General features: G+C 43.2%; 1 protein-coding gene across 1 annotated transcript in view; it reads left to right on the top strand.

The window, feature by feature from the left end:
- The window catches only part of MYO3A (myosin IIIA), a 210,760-nt gene that overhangs the window by 113,430 nt on the left and 77,717 nt on the right, over positions 1–19,613 (top strand). The window contains exons 17-18 of the mRNA XM_073581770.1: positions 8,983–9,193; positions 14,119–14,266. Of these exons, the coding sequence (XP_073437871.1) occupies positions 8,983–9,193; positions 14,119–14,266 (359 nt within the window). The remainder of the gene's footprint in view (positions 1–8,982; positions 9,194–14,118; positions 14,267–19,613) is intronic.

Genomic DNA, 19,613 nt, shown 5'->3' with positions numbered 1-19,613 from the left:
TTTTTGGTGGCCCTCTATGGGTACTGATATAAAAAGGTTTGTGAATACTTGTGGGGTGTGCGCGCGCTCTAAAAGCTCTCTGGTCCGGCTGGCCGGGGAATTGGTGCCTTTGCCAATTCCGGATAAACCATGGACACACCTCTCCATGAACTTTATCACTAATCTTCCACCTTCCAAGGGCAACTCAGTGGTATGGGTAGTGGTTGATAGGTTTTCTAAGCAAGCCCACTTTGTGCCATTACCTGCATTACCATCCGCTGAAACCTTAGCCCGCTTGTTTATACAGCACATTGTTCGACTGCATGGAGTGCCTGTGAACGTGGTGTCGGACAGGGGTGTGCAATTTGTGGCCAGGTTTTGGAGAGCGTTTTGTATGAAGTTGGGGGTCACGTTGTCATTCTCCTCTGCCTATCACCCGGAATCCAACGGACAAACGGAACGCACCAACCAGTCATTGGAGCAGATTCTGAGATGCCTGGCCTCCTCCAGACAGGAAGACTGGTGTGAGGTATTACCCATGGCAGAATATGCATTCAACTGTTGGATCAATCAGTCTGCCGGAAAGTATCCCTTTCTGGTCAATTATGGGTTTGTTCCGCAGTTTGGGGAATTTTCTCGTATGGATTCGGATTGCCCTGGTGCCAAGGGGATTGTACAACAATTAAAAACCCTCTGGAAGGAGGTACAGGGGAACATCTCCAAAGCCCAGAAAAAGTTCAAACATTTTGCAGACAGGAGGAGGGGGGTGGTTCCTGCGTTGACAGTGGGGGAAAAAGTCTGGTTGTCCATCCGTAACATCAAACTTAAAATACCCTCTATGAAGTTGGGCCCCAAATTTATTGGCCCATACAAGATTGTAGAGGTCATCAACCCGGTGGCATACAGATTACAGTTGCCCACCTCCTTCAAAATATCTAACGTCTGCCACAGGTCCCTATTAAAACCTGTGGGGACAGTTAGAGAAGATCCCTCATCTGTGGCTCCACCAGTGTTGGTAGAGGGTCAACTGGAGTACGAGGTAGGGTGCATCATTGATTCGCGGTGGGTGCGCCGGAGACTTCAGTACCTTATCCATTGGAAGGGATATTCCGTTGAGGATCGGTCATGGGTTTTGGCCAGTTCGGTGCACGCTGATCGACTGGTGCGGGCTTTTCATGCCAGGTACCCTGAGAAACCTGGCGGTCCAGTGGCCCCCCATTAAGAGGGGGGTACTGTCATGGTTAGGACATGGTTAATGTCCTGTTCTCACAGGGTTAACTTTTGCCGGCCTCTCTTTGTATCTGGGAGGGGTATTTATACTCACTCCAAATAGCATTCTCTGTCAGTTATACTGCTGTTCTGGTGTGTCTGACCCCTGGTGTGCGTGTATTCTGCGTTTGTTTGCTTCCCGTGTATGACCTGGCTTGTTCCTTCACTCTGTACTCCGTCTCTCGTTTTTGTACAATTGTCCTTTCTGGTTCTGACCTCCTGGCTTGGCTATCGTTACTCCATTACAGGTTACCCCTATTGTACCGTCTAATGCCCGTTCTGGTTTTCTGATCTATTGCTACGTCCTGACTGTCCTTTCTGTCTAATCCTTTGGTACTGTATTGCTATCTCGTGCTTTGACCTCAGCTTGATCTGTTTTCTGTCTCTGTCTATGCCCCTTGGTAACATTGTCTTGTAGTTACCTTTCTAGGAGTTTCCCTGCAGCTCCTAGCTCTGTGGAGCTTAGGCCACGCCCCCAGCAGTCACATGCTTCAGGTCCTGGAGCATGCATTGTCACCACTGCTGCCCACTCCGCAGGTATCTTTGTGACAGTCTTTGTACTCAGGACACGCGCACTGGCTCAGTGAGCAAGTGCAGTGCGGTGTTCCTGACACCAGGTACTGCTCATCACCTGCCCAATACAATCCCAACAGTGAAACATGGTGGTGAAAGCATCATGCTATGGGGGGTGGTTTTCAGCTGCAGGGACAGGACGACAGGTTGCAATTGAAGGAAAAATGAATGTGGCCAAGTACAGAGATATCCTGGATGAAAACCTCTTCCAGAGTGCTCAGGACCTCAGACTTGGCCGAAGGTTCACCTTCCAACAAGACCATGACCCTAAGCACACAGCTAAACTAACAAAGGAGTGGCTTCAGAACAAGTCTGTGACCATTCCTGGCTGGCCCAGCCAGAGCCCTGACCTAAACTCAATTGAGCATCTCTGGAGAGACCTGAAAATGGCTGTCCACCAACGTTCACCATCCAACCTGATGGAACTGGAGAGGATCTGCAAGGAAGAATTGCAGAGGATCCCCAAATCCAGGTGTGAAAAACTTGTTGCATCATTCCCAAGAAGACTCATGGCTGTACTAGCTCAAAAGGGTGCTTCTACTCAATACTGAGCAAAGAGTCTGAATACATATGACCATGTGATATTTCAGTTTTTCTTTTTTAATAAATTTGCAAAAATTTCTACATTTCTGTTTTTTTCAGTCAAGATGGGGTGCAGATGCAGAGTTTACATTAATGAGAAAAAAATGAACTTCTTTGAATTTACCATATGCAATGAAACAAAGAGAGAAAAATTTAAAGGGGTCTGAATACTTTCCATACCCACTGTATTTAATGATAAAGGAGCCACTACTTAGTTTTGTTGCCCTTGCTTTATGTTAAAGGTCTTCACCAACACAGAGGTTCACAGATATCAATATGTTTCCAGTCTATATTGTTTTATTGGCAGGTTTTGATGCAATTAAAACCACACAGAAGATACTGGACGTCTCTGATCTTTTTTTTTTACAAGAAACAATTGCTACTTTGAAAAATTGTTTTTCAGGGTGTTCATCCATGAAACCATACATCTTCTTAACTATCCGCGCTTTACCATGCAAAGTTTCAGCTCATAAACCTTGATAATGACTCTTTTTGCCAAATTGTCAAATATGGCAATCTGTGGGTGAATAAATAAGAAAATCTATATTTTTTTAAGACACTGCATTTTCCCCCTTTATTATGCATGTATTTGTTTATTGCAAAGCTAATAAAATCACTGAGGCAATAGTGGTCCCCTGCTAGAACATCATTACCCTATGTACTAAGCATAACACATTGGATCGTTTCTCAAACCTAGCAGAAAACCTGCACCTTCCAACAACTGCGCTGCTTTCATGTATTTCAATGATCTGGAATTATGATGGCTGTACTGCGATTTGTACTTATTAAAGGCAAAACAGCCATTTTAGATTATTAGGGTTCAGTTTGTACAGAATATACTTAAATGGTCACTGTTTTCTCAGTAAACTCCACTTGATGGCCAATGCAATGAGTAACAAAGTAGCAATTCTTTTATTTACCCCAAACAAGGTTCCTCAGCCCTTCTGTCTAATTTTCTGCCCACTGCCTGTTGCAAAGTCTAATCCATCTCTAGCAGCAGATATGCTGAGACATATTACAGGAAATGAGGACGGGTCTCTTTCTTACTGTTCCTGTCTTCTCAGGTGTCAAACTGCATACTCGCATAAAGGTGGGCTTTCACTTTAGGGCAGGTAAGCCATTAAATAATGGGTGAAGCAATGCATGCTGGAATATGTAAGATAAGAAGTCCTGGTACCTATAGTGCTGACAGTATACTGATGAAGAGGGGTAGCCCACCAAAAAAGAGTGGATGGCAAGTTGTAGAGTATGAGAACCTTATAGACATATTAAACAGATATAGGCACTAGAAGCAGTTTTAACTTTTTGTGGGGCACAAGGTCAACAAGACAATACTTAAAATGTCAGATTAGGTGAAATAACTGGTGCGCTTTTATCAGGTAGAAGTGACTATCAGGGACTGCCTAGTTGAGAAAATACATTGCAAAAATTCTGTTACTGAGACCGGAAAATTATATTTCCAGTTTCTAACATTCTCAGACCACTTTGAAATTAACATAAAACAGAAAGAAAAAATCTTTTTTTTTTTTCATTTCTATTTGAAAACTTTTCTCAGACTTTTTAGCAAACCCAGTAAAAATAAAAATATGCCATAAACAACAGCTGCGCTTCATCTCCTGAAGTGTAACACATATTAGCATAATGGATTCCTGATAGTACAAGAATTGATTTCACTGAGAGCTAAAAATTTCCTGACGCATCATCAGATCGCAGCTTAGAACCTACAGCAAAAGGATAAAGCCGGATTATTGTGTACAAGCGGTTTATAGGGAGAACTGAGTTTATGTAAATTATAGACTTCCACCTTCTAGGTTTTTAAATTACTCTATTCTCTTTTTAGGGTTCTTGAATGGTCCAGTAGTTACAAAGTAAATGATTAGACACAAGTTTAAGAGAATTCGTCAGAAGGTTTTTGCTATGTAATCTGAGAGTACCATGATATAGGGACAGAGACCCTGATTCCAGCAATGTGTCACTTACTGGACGGTATTTTTGTTTCAATAAAATCAATGTTTTTATCAGCAGGAAGTTATCACTAAAGGACTCGGCATCTCGCGCCTCCTGGTCAACCTGATCAGTGTAACCTCACCCCCTCCTCTGATTAGCAACTTTCTGTCAATATACAATGTACCCAGGAAGCAGCCAATCAGTGGTGAGGCGGGGTTAGAGTTCAGCATTCCGAGCTCTGCTAGATCTGCAGGAGATAAAACTGTGATTCTATCACAACTGCAGCACCCAGTAAACTAAGTAATACATTGCTGCCCCTACACCATGTTGCTGTCAGAATACATTGCAAAATCCTGTTAAGAAATTCCCCTTAAAGGAAATGTGGGTAAAACTTATACACATTGATATGCCTAGTGCAAATTCTGGGTAAAACACTATAATAAATAAGTGCCTTATTATACAGAATTTGACGGAAGATTTTTGCTATGTAATAAGAGAACTATGTGGCGCCCCTGAGGGTTCAGTCGCCACAGAGGTACTGCACCTCCTCCTGAGGTGTGGTACCCCACCATCCAGGTAAGGTGGAGACTCCTGACCACGCTCCAACACCTGCATCCCACACAACACAGTAGTGTGGCAAAGCACCCTTTGGTGGCTCCCTTCTTGGAACACAAAGCGTGCTGGGAGGCGGGTGGAGTTTAGTTGACACCAAAAGACCGGGAAGAGTTTAGGATTTAGTCAGTCTGACAGAGTCAGAGGAAGAGTGAAGATCCCCTGAGTGGGATGGATGAAGGAAGTGCTGCAGCCGACCTCAGTGACCTGGGTCCGCTGACACAGGAAAGGGACATTGATGGAAAGCCTGACTCTCTCCATAAGAAGGAAGGATTAGTACGGAATGAAAGGAGAGGAGGACTAAGGATTAGGGTTAGAGCAGAACCCTTCCCAAGTTCACAGCGCAAGGCCGGAGTCCGGTCCCCGAGGTTGTATGGATACTAATGGTCCTGCAGCAGACACCGGAGGAATAGAAGTTGTCACCACTTTATTCCCACACAAGACTTGGGGGCACAACAGCAACGAGAGTGAGCCGGGACTAGGTAGCAAGGAGTCCCCGAAGCAGGCTACAGCTGTCTGCCATACAAGTAGAGTTCATAGGAACATCTGACAGGAGGAACTCCAGTCTAACTCAGTACTGATAGTACTTCACTATAGGCGCAAACGGGAGACATTCAGAAAAGGCATATGTTGGCGGAGTGTTGGAATGGAGTACTTCATCTTGCCTGGAAGTTGACTGAGCTCCTCACCCGGAGGACACGGCACGGATGTGGGCACCTGTACATGCAACAGACTGTGAGTAAAGCTTTGGAACTACATGCCCTGGTGTCCTCCGCTTATTCCCGCACCAACACACTCAGCACTGCTACATCTTTGTGCCTAACACAGCACCATCCACGTCTCCCCTCACCGTCACTTCTCCTACTCTGCCCTGGGACTACTGCCCTACCTGTGGAGGGCCACACCATCATTGCTGCACTATACCATCTGTCCCAGAGGATCTGCTTGCAGCGTCGGCTTAACATCTCCCTTGCCGAACACCACAGGTGGCGTCACGACTCTCTTATTCACAAACTCTAATCATCATTCACATGTTCAACATCTTCCCTTTTGCAATGGATGCCCAGGGCCACGGACCGGGTCATTGCCACTGTGACAACTCCCATTGAATCCAACGGGCCCGGCTCAGAGTACCCCGCTTCCCTGGGTGAGGGCGATCCAACAGCAAGATGTAAAGACTAAGACACTGAATTCAGGGATGTGTCACTTATTAGACTGTGTGCTGTTGTTTCCATACAATGAATGGTTTATCACCAGGAGATTATCACTACTTGGACTACAGAACACATGAGCCCTGTGTCCACGACCATGCCCCCTCCTCTGATAAGCAGCTCACTGTCAATAAGCTATTTATGTACAGAGCCTGGTGGTGGCGGTGTTAGCTCTCTTAGCTCTGCTGCATCTAAAAACTCTGATTGTGTCAAAACCGCTGCACCCAGTAAACTAAGTATCACATCGCTGGAATCTGGGTCTCTTTTCCTACATTATGCTGCTCTCAGATGAAGTAGCAAAATCCTAGTGAACAGATTCACTTTAAAGGGTTAGTCCCATGTTTATATATAGTGGAAATGGCTAAGTCCTTCTAAAAGAAATCAAACATTTGATTTAATTGTGTAGTGTTTGCACACTTCAGTACAGCTTGTAGGTGCTCATCTGTGGAGAAGCAGGCCAGGATGGAGGGAGAGCATGATTAGTTCCCAATTCTGCCAGCTTTGGTGACAGTGCACTACTATCAAAGTTGTTGCCACTTTTAAAGGGGTTGTCTCAGATATTTCTAAAGGGTAGAGTATGTCACAAATGGACAATAGATGCTCCAATAGAAAAAAAGAGAGCGCTCAGTGCGTGTGCAGATACCTCTCCATTCTCAATAAAGCACAATGGTGTCTGGCTCTCAATCCATGGCGCTCATATACTGAATATGAGTGACATTTCCTGCCATAAATGTCCCATATGCGTTAACCATTTTATATACATCCATATAGGAATAACAAGAAACACTCTTTTGAGCAGTCCAAGTTTTGATTTAAGTGCTAGTAAGTTGTCTTTTTTGTCATTTTTCATCTGGAAAGCAGGCCTACCGGCCAATTCAGCTTTCATTCATTTATTTTTTTTAATCAAGTTTCTTGTGTTCTTTGTTCTCCGTCGGTCCGTAACATCACAGACAGGAACAACTCATTCAGCATGTTACTAGTATGTTTAGGAGAATTTGCCAAAACTGCACCCACATCTCTGACATCTGTTATTGTTCTAAGGGAACCTTTTACTAAATATTAATTTTTTTTTTTTATAATTTTGTCCAACATTGAAAATTATGAAACTTTGCATATCACTTTATTAATGAATTTGTCTTCATTCTTGTAAAAAAATGTAATGTAAGCAGCTTCCAATCCCCTGCCTTTCCCCAATCTATTCATCTGCTTTCAACTGCATTGATATCAGAAACTACATATTCTCGGAGTACAGATGATGGCAGTGAAGGGTCAGAATTGCTCCTCTCTCCTCCCGCTGCAGTTAAAAGAAAGGCAGCAGCACTGGTAATTTGAAAGATGGGGTGCACTTCATCCAACAGTCAGCAACAGTCAACAGATATGGGGAATGAGGCAGCGCATCCAGTGAAATCAATCTTTTATTAACCCATGTGACATTTCACCTCCAGTGAGCCTTTCTCAAGCTTTTCACTGGATGTGCCTCCTCACTGTCCAGATCTCTCTCTCCTTCTCTGTGTGTTGTGTTTTCCAGAACAATCTCTGGCAGAAGCTTATCCCAAGAGCTAGTGAGATGCAGGTGCTGAGCTGTCCCTTTCACTGCCATCATCTGTACTCCAAATTAATATGTACTGATATCAATGCAGCTAAACGAAGGCAAATTGATTGGGGGAAATTTAACTTACCTGTTATGGGTATCTCATGCTCCTCTTCTTTCCCCTGGGTCCTCTGCCCTCTGCTGTGCTCCACTTCGGGTCTTGCGGGTTGCCCGGATTGGATTAATGACAATTTCCATAGACCTTAGGCCCATTTAGACACATACCTCTGTCTTGGTATTAATACTCCTAGTAATATGTTTGGTGTGCTCCACATTTCAGTGCTTTTTGTGTTTGTGCTTGCATTCATCCCTGCTGTGCTCCTTTTCTTTCCCCTGGGTCCTCTGCCCTCTGCTGTGCTCCACTTCAGGTTTTGCAGGTTGTGCGGAGTAAATTAATGACATCATTTCTGTAGATCTTAGGCCCATTTACACACATACCTCCTAGCAATATGTTTGGTGTGCTCCACATTTCATTGCTTTTTTGTGTTTGTGCTTGCCGCCATCGCTGCTGTGTTCCACTTCATCGATCCTGCTGCTCCTGAGATTCTCGTGTGGCAAGTTTTTGCTGCTCGTGTGCCTTCCACCATGCTGCATCAACTCCCAGGGTCCGTGTGCCTAAGGTTTAGAGGCTCCATCTTTTCTGCTCAGCCTAATCAGGAAACCACTTACATGCAATTTTTTACAGAAATAAAGACAAATCCCCTAAAATATGAATTTAAGAAGTTTCATAACCTTCCAAATTGGGCAAAATTATGCAAAAAAAATTGTTATTCTTGAATTTACCTACTCAAAATCACTACCATAGTATATTGCTTTGCACCAGCTTTCTTGGCATGTCCTCATACAAAGTGCATTTTAGCATTGTGTAGAAATAGAAATTATTCATCTCCATACCCCTTGCCACTTGATTGATGCATCACAGGAATGGATATGTCACTCAAAGCAGGGAAAGTTGAGCAGATAGATCTCAGTATGCCAGTGCTATATGCAAGGACTCCTAGGGGGACGGCAGAGCAAGAGCAACTTCAGCCAATAGGTGCAGAGTACTGAAGCGATTGGTTGCCCTTTTTGTTTTGCGGAGGAGCCTTCATCTTTCAAAAATTGAGAACTTATTAAACACTACGTCCAAAGTAACTAAATACTCCAGTATATAAATGTGGGTATGGACATAGTTATGTAAAACATTATTAATTGTACGACTTTTTGTTTTCCTCTCAGCTGCCTCCTTACTCTGCATACTGTCCGATGAACTGAAGGATGCGCTGACTTCTCATTGTGTGGTCACTCGCGGAGAAACCATAATTCGCCAGAATACGGTGGAGAAAGCAGCGGATGTGAGAGATGCGATGTCCAAAGCGTTGTACGGCCGGCTCTTTAGCTGGATTGTAAACCGAATCAATGTCTTACTGAAACCAAGTGAAGAAATAAGGTGAGGATTTATAGGCACTATTACATATTGACATTATATAGAATTTTATATAAAGTCTGTGAATACGCTTCTTTTTTTTATTTCCAACAACATTTTTTTGTGTTTTTTTTATGCAACCTTATAAGATAAAAGACAATTGTACCTTGTGGCCCAAGCATGACTCCCCCTTAATGTCCCACATGGAATACCAACTGCCTGAATAGAGAAAATCAATGTCAATGGGAACAAAATCACTACAGCAAAGTAAACAGCGGCTGATTTATTTAGGGTAAAACAGGATTTACAATTTTGACAGCATATTCTGGAGCTATTGTATAGAACCTCCTCCAACCATAACTTATATTATGATTTCAGGAAGAATACAAGTACGTATTAAGACACACAAGTCAGACTTGTTACATCTTAGTGGATTTTTCTAGCTTAGTAAAACAGCTGTTTTTGTCCCAAAACAGCACCAGTTTTAATCCAACTCCATTTATGTGAGAAGATCAGAGTTGCAATCTATACTACACACTGAACATAAGAGTGCGATAGTGTAAACTCCTCTGGAGAGTGTTCCCCTGTCCTGCGGACAGCAAGAGGTCAAGCGGGCCATTAAAAATAAATATGTTTATGTAAATGTAGGTTCTATGACTCAATGGCAAGGTATGTTCAGCAGTCAATCTCCGATCACTACATGTTTCTTAGCCAGTTGATACGTTGAATTGTATTTCTTCTCTGGTTCGCTTATATTGGACTGATCCATTGTTTTCTGTCCTAACCCTTTCACTGCTTTTTGGACTTAACCCCTGGACTGTCTGATTATCCATGTTCCTCATGACTGTGTCGGACCACCTGGAAGTAAACCCGGCTATACCCTGAGTATATTTTAAAGCAACACTCCAGCGTTATGCTTTATTTTACCCCAGGAGTGGTGCTTCTAACATAAAGTCCCTGACTCGAGTATTATACTTACCTGACGCTGCCTTCACCTTCTAGCACTGCCATTCCGGTCGGTCTTTCAGTTTGTGACCTGCCAAACATTGGAGTGGGCCTTAGATCACTTTTCAAGACCAAGTTTCATTCTGGCCTCGTACTGTCTCTCAAAGACTTGCACTTTAAACTTATGACCATGACGTCTCCCTTCCGGCCAGTGATAAGTTGCTGTCACAAGATGGCACCTTGGGATCGGCATGGCACAGATAAAAGGTTAAGAGTGATGGCAGCTGATAATTATAAGACTAGATTCAGAGACCTTAGATTAGAAGCACTACTCCAGCGCTGAGAAAAAAAACCCGAAGTGGTGTTTTAAGTCCCCGATACTGTTCCTGGACCAGATAAATGACACCTCTATCTATCAAGTTGTTCTACTGACCGGCAACTACTCAGTGGACACAACCCAGGAGGCCCCTGCAGCAAAATCCAGATCCTGATCAGGGATAAAAAGGTGAAAAACACAGTGCCCCTTAGGACCTGCTATGTTTAGTAATTTTAAGGTTGAAAGAAGTAACAGGTCCATCCAGTTTAACTTAGGTGTTGATCCAGAGAGTGTACAAAAAATTCCGGTAGACAGATGCTTATTTCTCCAAAATAAGGGTAAAATGATGCTTTCAGATTCCATATGCAGTAGCTGTCAGACTAGTTCTCTGGATCAACGTCCCATTGCAGAATCAAGCACTGATAACCTGCAATATTATATTTTTCAAGAAAGGCATCACAGCCCTCAAGAGAGTTCCGTAGTCTCACTGCTCTTGCAGTAAAGAATCCATAGTCTCACTGCTCTTACAGTAAAGAATCCATAGTCTCACTGCTCTTATAGTAAAGAATCAATAGATCCAGAAAAAAACAGAATGGGTAGCACTCACCAATCTTGAAATTCCACACTTTATTGGTAACGATTAAAACATCTTCACCGGGAGAATGGGAAAAGGAGTGTGCAGGTGACGACGGCCATGCTGTGGCGCTTCTACGGGTCAATAGGTCAGAGGATGTGACGGAAAAAGAAATACCTGTGCACAGGTATGGTCCTCCCTAACAACCCCTAAACGTAAATGCAATGAAATACATATAAAAAAACATTAAAAACAGAATGCAATTCATATACATGAAAACAACAAGTGAGCACAACTATAAATTTACAGGAAAATAGACATATCTACTCTGTCATTGAAGCCGGTGGATTCCATTGCCCGAGTGTGCATAATCCATCTGGGCTTCTCCTCTTCATAGGAGTTTCTGGATCTGTGATATTGTTGTTTCTGGGTGAGCACCCAAAGTCTCGGGGTATATGGCAGCAGTATTCTTTAACACCGTATTGATTTGCATAGTTGGAGTGGTATCAGCGGTGCTGTCCTCTTTTTTTCTATTGGATATATAAAGAATCAATAGTCTCACTGCTCTTATAGTAAAGAATAATCATCTGTGATTATGGTTAATCCTTCTGTTCTGTCCTCACTAAATGAAGCAGACTTCATGTAGCTTATACAGGCAGCTAAACCACTATACTGGGTCCAATAAGGAGACTGTAGTTGAATCTGTGCTTTATTGAACGTGATGGTATATTGGCATGGTGAAACTACAAACAAAAACATACACTCACTGGCCACTTTATTAGGTACACCTGTCCAACTGTGTGTTAAGACTTAATTTCTAATCAGCCAATCACATGGCGGCAACTCAGTGCATTTAGGCATGTAGACATGGTCAAGACAATCTCCTGCAGTTCAAACCGAGCATCAGTATGGGGAAGAAAGGTGATTTGAGTGCCTTTGAACGTGGCATGATTGTTGGTGCCAGAAGGGCTGGTCTGAGTATTTCAGAAACTGCTGATCTACTGGGATTTTCACGCACAACCATCTCTAGGGTTTACAGAGAATGGTCCGAAAAAGAAAAAAAATCCAGTGAGCGGCAGTTCTGTGGCCGGAAATGCCATGTTGATGCCAGAGGTCAGAGGAGAATGGGCAGACTGGTTCGAGCTGATAGAAAGGCAACAGTGACTCAAATTGCCACCCGTTACAACCAAGGTAGGCAGAAGAGCATCTCTGAACGCACAGTGCGTCGAACTTTGAGGCAGATGGGCAACAGCAGCAGAAGACCACACCGGGTACCACTCCTCTCAGCTAAGAACAGGAAACTGAGGCTACAATTTGCACAAGCTCATCGAAATTGGACAGTAGAAGATTGGAAAAACGTTGCCTGGTCTGAAGAGTCTCGATTTCTGCTGCGACATTCGGATGGTAGGGTCAGAATTTGGCGTAAACAACATGAAAGCATGGATCCATCCTGCCTTGTATCAACGGTTCAGGCTGGTGGTGGTGGTGTCATGGTGTGGGGAATTTTTTCTTGGCACTCTTTGGGCCCCTTGGTACCAATTGAGCATCGTTGCAACGCCACAGCCTACCTGAGTATTGTTGCTGACCATGTCCATCCCTTTATGACCACAATGTACCCAACATCTGATGGCTACTTTCAGCAGGATAATGCGCCATGTCATAAAGCTCGAATCATCTCAGATTGGTTTCTTGAACATGACAATGAGTTTACTGTACTCAAATGGCCTCCTCAGTCACCAGATCTCAATCCAATAGAGCATCTTTGGGATGTGGTGGAACGGGAGATTCGCATCAGGGATGTGCAGCCGACAAATCTGCGCCAACTGTGTGATGCCATCATGTCAATATGGTCCAAAATCTCTGAGGAATGCTTCCAGCACCTTGTTGAATCTCTGCCACGAAGAATTGAGGCAGTTCTGAAGGCAAAAGGGGGTCCAACCCGTTACTAGCATGGTGTACCTAATAAAGTGGCCAGTGAGTGTATATACATACAATCAATACTGGGTTCATCAGGGATTCATATATACATAATACAATGTATATCAACATCTGCACTAGTAGCTAACCAGGAAAGAACTAACTAAGCACGCTAGTATGAGACAGGAATTGGATACAGGAAACATAAATACATACCAGCGATGCTGTCACAAGGAAAGAAGAGAAATGAGATGCTTCCTGAATGCAGGCAGAAAGAAAATGGAGGACTGGAGGGAAAATGGAGGCTGAACTAACCATAATCCTTTGCAAAAGGCTACCAGGATGCATTGCAACCTTACCAGAATGCACTGCAAATGAGGGAAATACCAAAGTGAAAGTAAAACACACAATAACACTGCGGTTATGACTCTGGTCACTAGATGGAGCCAGAAAACATTGTAACATTAACAAGCAGAATAATCAGGGATTATTAATTACAGGTAAATGTCGGAGACAGAACACCTTCCGTTAGGTGTGGAGGATGCTCCCTTGTAATCATAACAGGACTGGATCTTAAAAGATACTTATACAGGTTTCTGTATTGTTCCCGCACATATTTGTACATTGTAATAAGATCGTACCCAAGCTGTCGTTTTTCCAAACTAAATAACTCCAAGTTTGTCAACCATTTAGACAAGGTCATCCCCTCTTGTTGGGCAAGGCACATTAAGGGTTTACACAAATAATAAATATGGTGCAAATCAAAGACAATTTTTCATTGCAAATGACTCCAGAATTCCAGCACCTGTAGCTTCATGAATATTCCCGAATATTCCATGTGTGACCTGAGTAATGTCTTGTATAAAGGTGGTGAAACTATGTTTTGCTCCAATTCTGTAGCCAATTTAAATGGACACATTTTCTGCAATAAGCAGCTATGTTTTTCCAAACTCATAAAATCCTTTAAGCAACCAACTAAAAAAAAAAAAACTTTCAATGTGGCACCTAAGCGCAGGTTCGCTCCTCTGACGCCCTCCATCAGATAGCTGCTCCGGCACAGATTGCGCGCTGTGTGTTATCGTTTTATGACTGATTTAAACATAATACATGAAATGCATTAAATTTGAAAAAGATTAGTACTGCAAATAAGCCGGCCATAAATAGAACACAATTACAGAGACGTGTTTGATCTTGCAGCGAGGAGGAAGCTGGATACAGTATTGGGATTCTTGATATCTTTGGCTTTGAGAATTTTAAAAAGAATTCCTTTGAACAACTGTGCATTAACATTGCCAATGAACAAATACAATTCTACTTCAACCAACACATATTCGCTTGGGAACAGGTAAAGAAATATTATTTTTACTTCAAGGCATACGTTATTCATTGTTTAACCCTTTCATGAATCCTTTCGGAAGTTTAAATTTTTAATTTTCTTTTTTTTATTTCATATTTGAACTGTGTTCATATCTTAATTTTTTTTTACTTAGAAGGATTGTCTGGGATGTTAACATTGATGGCCTACTTTTAGGGCTCATACTTACGAGAGACTCGCATGATTCTCGTGCGAGTCTCTAGCATGAAAACCCGGCACTGCCGCCGGCACACGGAACAGAGCGTGCGGCTACATGTATTTCTATGCAGCCGCATGCTTCGGTACGAGTGCCGGTGGCACTGCCAGGTTTTCATGCGAGAGACTCACAAGAGAAGCATGAGTCTCTCGCAAGTGAGTATGAGCCCTTAGTAGAGTTGAGCAACTTTGGTCGGATCGGGTTTCATGAAACAAAATTTGTTTCAGATGAAACTGGTCTGACTAGGGCAAAAAAAAGGTCGGAGTTTCGTCCGAAACCCGACCCCAATGCAAGTCAATGGGAGATAAAAGTCGGCATTGAGTGGATGACATTCATCCGCTCAATGCCGACTTTTATTTCCCATTGACTTGCATTGGGGTCAGGTTTTGGACGAAACTCCGACTTTTTTTTGCCCTAGTCGGACCAGTTTCATCTGAAACAAATTTTGTTTCATGAAACCCGATCCGACCAAAGTCGCTCAACTCTAGCCCTTACGATAAGTCATTAATGTCTGATCGGTGGGGGTGCAGCACCCGGCAACTCCGCTGATCAGATGTTCCCGGTGTCAGCCAAAAACAGCTCCGTTACAGAGCTGCACAGCTCCATTGATGAAATAGTGGCCACAGCCTTGTACTGCAAATCTGTCCCCTATTAATTTGAATAGGGAGCGGATGTGCAGTACCCTGATGCAGTCACTACACAGACAGGGCTGTGCAGCTCCGTAACTGAGCAGTGCAGGCCGCCGTCAACACCGTAAACAGCTGATCAATGTTAAAGTACCACATTATCCCTTTAATGAGAGTCTGTCAGCAATTTTGACATTCCACAAATGCTGACAGCTCCAAATAGGAGACCTGCAGAAGTGCTCGAAAAATAATTTTTGGGTGAATGAGAAAGTAAAGTTTTAATCTGGCGCTCACACTATACAAAATCAAGCTATTTAAAGGTAAAGTAAAGCACCTTTAAAAAGTTGTCTTAAAGGAGTGTAATTAGTTTCATGGCAGTTCTTTTGCACCCATTCATTTTGAAAGTTTTTGACTCTTCCCTCCCCCCCCCTCCAAGTTCCACCCTCCTTGTTTCACTGCATTTCCCCTCCATGCTACTAAAGATCTAGTTTCCTCGCTATCTAAGGCATACGTGGCAATTCTACTGAAATGTATAGGATTGCCTCAGAAAAAAGTAGCGCATCTTGGATTCCCAGAAGAGTTAGCAAATTTCCCTGGTGCTGCAAAAATCTCCCAAAACTTCCCTAAAAACAGCCGGTCCCAAGGTTTTCTTTGCCATGATACACAGTCCAAGCATACAACAGCACATTCAGGGTCTATGAAAGGGGCATGAATGGTGTGTGGCCTGACAAAAAAGAGAGAAGTAGGAAATTTGTACTCTGCAATTCTCATGGATTTTGAAAATTTGGCAAGTATGATCTAAGGCTATGTTCACATCTGTGTTGGAAATTCTATTTTGTTTTTGTCCCACACCATATAAACAGAAAAATAGAATTTAAATAATCACATGACAGTTATCAGTTGTACCGTAACCCAGAGACTAATGTTTGGTATGATTTTTGTCATGGTGTCCATTATTTTACCCCAAAAATACTGCTTTATGCTTCATAAATTTTTTGAAATGTCTGACAAATTTTTGCAGTGGAGACTTCTAATATAAGTATGAATTAAATGTAAAAGACCATGAAATAATAGTTGTGTACTAATAATGACTAGCTACAACATTTAGTCATACTGCCTGTCTAAGTAATCTGGATGTGTCATGTGCATAAACTATGATATATTGCATAAGTTGTAGTTACAGCCTCTTCCCTGCCTCCTTCTTGTAAGAGTCACAGGGAGAAATCTATCAATCTATCACAAGCTGGAGGCAGGAGCTGAGGTTGAAATGGCATCACAAATACACTCACCATGCAGTATGATTCAGAGGTTGGTCAGGGGACCACAGTACTATGTCATGGATTTATTGCATGCTGATTTTCGATAGGACACAGAGCATAGTAAATGCAGTGTGCTGAGATGCCACCCCTTCTACAAACCCAAATGCTTCATGGGAAATATAGGTTGCATTAAAGGGAATATGTAACCCCCTGGAATGCTTTTAAGCTATTACTATGAGCAAACAGATGATATAATTGTTAAAATAGTCCTACCTGTGTGCCTCATAACTGCGGTCTTGTTACTGAGAAATAGACTTTTAATCTTTTAGTTAGTTCTTCCACGCTCCAGGGCATGTGGTGCTTGTAAGAAAACTCTTCCTCTGGGGTTAATTTGCGTACCACCCCCATCCTATGCACATCACAGTGTCATTTGATGTGCAGTTGTGGTGCCGGAGTCTTGCACTTGTTCCTTGAACTCGTGGGATTATAATTACATTTTACTCCCTGCTATGGGCATTGGCTTCATTGTTCTTCTGCGTGGGCACCAGCGAGTCACTGCTACTCAGAAGAATGGTGAAGACACTGCCCATAGAAGGGAGGAAAAGGTACGCCTAATCGCACGAGTGCAAGGCACAGGCGCAAGAATCCAGTGCCACAACTGCACACCAGATGTCACTGTGATGTGCATGGGATGGGGGTGGTACGCAAATTAACACCTTTTCCTCCCTTCTATGGGCAGTGTCTTCACCATTCTTCTGAGAAGCAGTGACTCACCCGTGTTCGCACATAAGAAGAATGAAGCCAATGCCCATAGCAGGGAGGAAAAGGTAATTATAATCACACGAGTGCAAAGCGCAGGTGCGGGATTCTGGCACCACAAGCTCACATCACAATGTTACAGGCTGGCGGAACGCACCAAATAATAAGGAAGGTAATTTGGTGCGTTCGCAGCCTGGGGTCCACCGTGCAGAGATGGTAACGACTGCTCGGTAATGACGGACTTTATATGGCAGTACAATAGAGGAACACATGGGGTTAACTCCACCTAGTGTGTACAGAGGCAGACTGTTTCCTCACAGAGCCGCCCGACCGCCAAACACAAATGCCGCAGCCTGTTTATGCTCACAGAGCTTGGCAATGTGAGCACTGGTGTATAGACACAGGACTCTACCCCTGAGACACTGGGTTAGAGTCCCTCTAGTCACACTAGTGCTGGCACCACAATAGTGGTGCCAGGAAGAAACAAAAATAACTAAAGCACAATATGTGCGAACTGCACCGCTTTGGCGGATGCCACTAACCAGCCAGAACAATGGAGGAATGCGCTAGACTTGCTCACGGCATCACACTGGCGGATACAGCCGCTTAGTGCGGTACTGAAGGTGCCCAGCTCTTGACGGCGCCATATGGCGCTGAGTGAGGTGTTGAGATGTGGAAGCACCGTGGCGCAGACCAAGCCACTAGTAGGCGCTGACTCTAACTCTATAGCCTTATACCATACGTATCCAAGGGAGGGGAGTCATAATGAGTCAGTCACCAGATACACGCATCCATTAGCACTCACACAATATTCAATAAGAGTCTATACTAGCGCATGGCAGAGTGGCCATGCAGCTCTTTTATAGCAGCGTCCTTCCGGGACCTTCCCAGTAATGGACCAATAAGAGGAGGAACGGGACCTGCGCATGTGACCTCCGACCTCCAATGAGAGGTCGTCCCATGGGCATGCTCAGTAGGCAGAATACAGGACTTAGTCTCTGGAGCGTCTGCTTGCTGCTGATTCAAACATGATGTTACAGCAGAGCCTGAAGGAGCAACCAGACGCCTAGCATTAGCCTGGGCAAGACGCCTGGACCGACGTCTCTGCTGAGCAGGAATCTCTGCAGCCGCAGAGGACATGGCTTGAAATTCCCTCTGTGCAGTGGGGGAAACTCGACGCCTAACACACAAGTTACTGTGACATGCATGGGAGGGGGGTGGTATGCAAATTAACACCAGAGGCAAATAATTGGATAAATTAACTTTACCATAAATAAAATATTTATTTTAATACTTTATGGCAATTCCTTTGCATGTAATTTCTGCCTGAATTATTGGATTAAATTGGATCAAATATTAAAAAAGGAGGTTATCCAGCTCTTTTTCCTTTAAAATCCAGCATAAGTGTCACCAGCTTCCCCAGGCATTTAAGCTTACCGGGGGTGGTGGCTATGGTGAAGTGGGATCGCAGCGACACACCAATAAGGTATATGCACATTATAAGATGCACCCCCATTGTCCCCCCATATTTTGGGGAAAAAAAGTGCGTCTTATAATCTGAAAAATACGGCACCTCCTTTTTTGATTACTAATCCTGCTGCACTACAGACTCTCCGTGCTCTGGTTCCTGGACATCTAAGGGTATGTGCACACGCTGCGGTTTTTGCTGCGGTTCCGCTGCGGTTTTGGCCCTGCGGAACCACAGCAGTTCCGCAGACATGGTACGTTACCATGTTAGCCTATGGGTTTTCAAAACCGCAGTGCTCACGCTGCGTTTTTTCCGCGCGGTTTTGCTGCGGTTTTTTTTCCGCAGCATGTCAATTATTTCTGCGGATTCTGCTGCGGTTTCACACCTTTAACATAGTAGAGGTGTGAAACCGCAGGGCAAAACCGCAGGCCAAACCGCAGCAAAACCGCAGGTCACTTTACCTGCGGTTCCGCGGGAAAAAACCCTCAGTGGAATCCGCAGCGTGTGCACATAGCCTAAGGGGTGAGCTGACCTTTTTTCTCTTATTTCTTTAAATTGGTTCAACAACCCATACTGGAATAAACAAACAATAATAACCTTTTGATAAAGTTGAAAAGAACAGATGTAAACCTATAAATAACTCAGCAAGATTTCTGATAAAGAAAAAAATAGCCAAAAAAAAGATATTTCACAAAAAATATAATTTTATTAATTGCAAAACACAAAAACAGAAGAAGAATATAAAAACATCCCATAAAACCCAAAAAAGAAGACAATGTGGTCAGAGGTAAAATACATCAGGGCAAATGAATATATATATATTATCAAACAATTCTAACTTCATCAAAAAAGAGAGGAGGGGAGGGAATGGAATTATAAACAACTAAGCAAGGTAATAAATATATATGCAGGGAAACAAGCACATAATTGTCTGGAATGAATTATGAACAATTTGTTTCATTAGGTTATCCCACAAGAAGTAACCAAATAACAGCAAAAATAAGAATAA

This window comes from Dendrobates tinctorius, unplaced genomic scaffold (assembly GCF_039654945.1).
Source record: "Dendrobates tinctorius isolate UK_male_01 unplaced genomic scaffold, ASM3965494v1 ptg000070l, whole genome shotgun sequence".
Taxonomy (NCBI): Eukaryota; Metazoa; Chordata; class Amphibia; order Anura; family Dendrobatidae; genus Dendrobates; species Dendrobates tinctorius.
The sequence above is the reverse complement of the archived record's forward strand: the minus strand, read 5'-3'. Positions and strand labels throughout refer to the sequence as shown.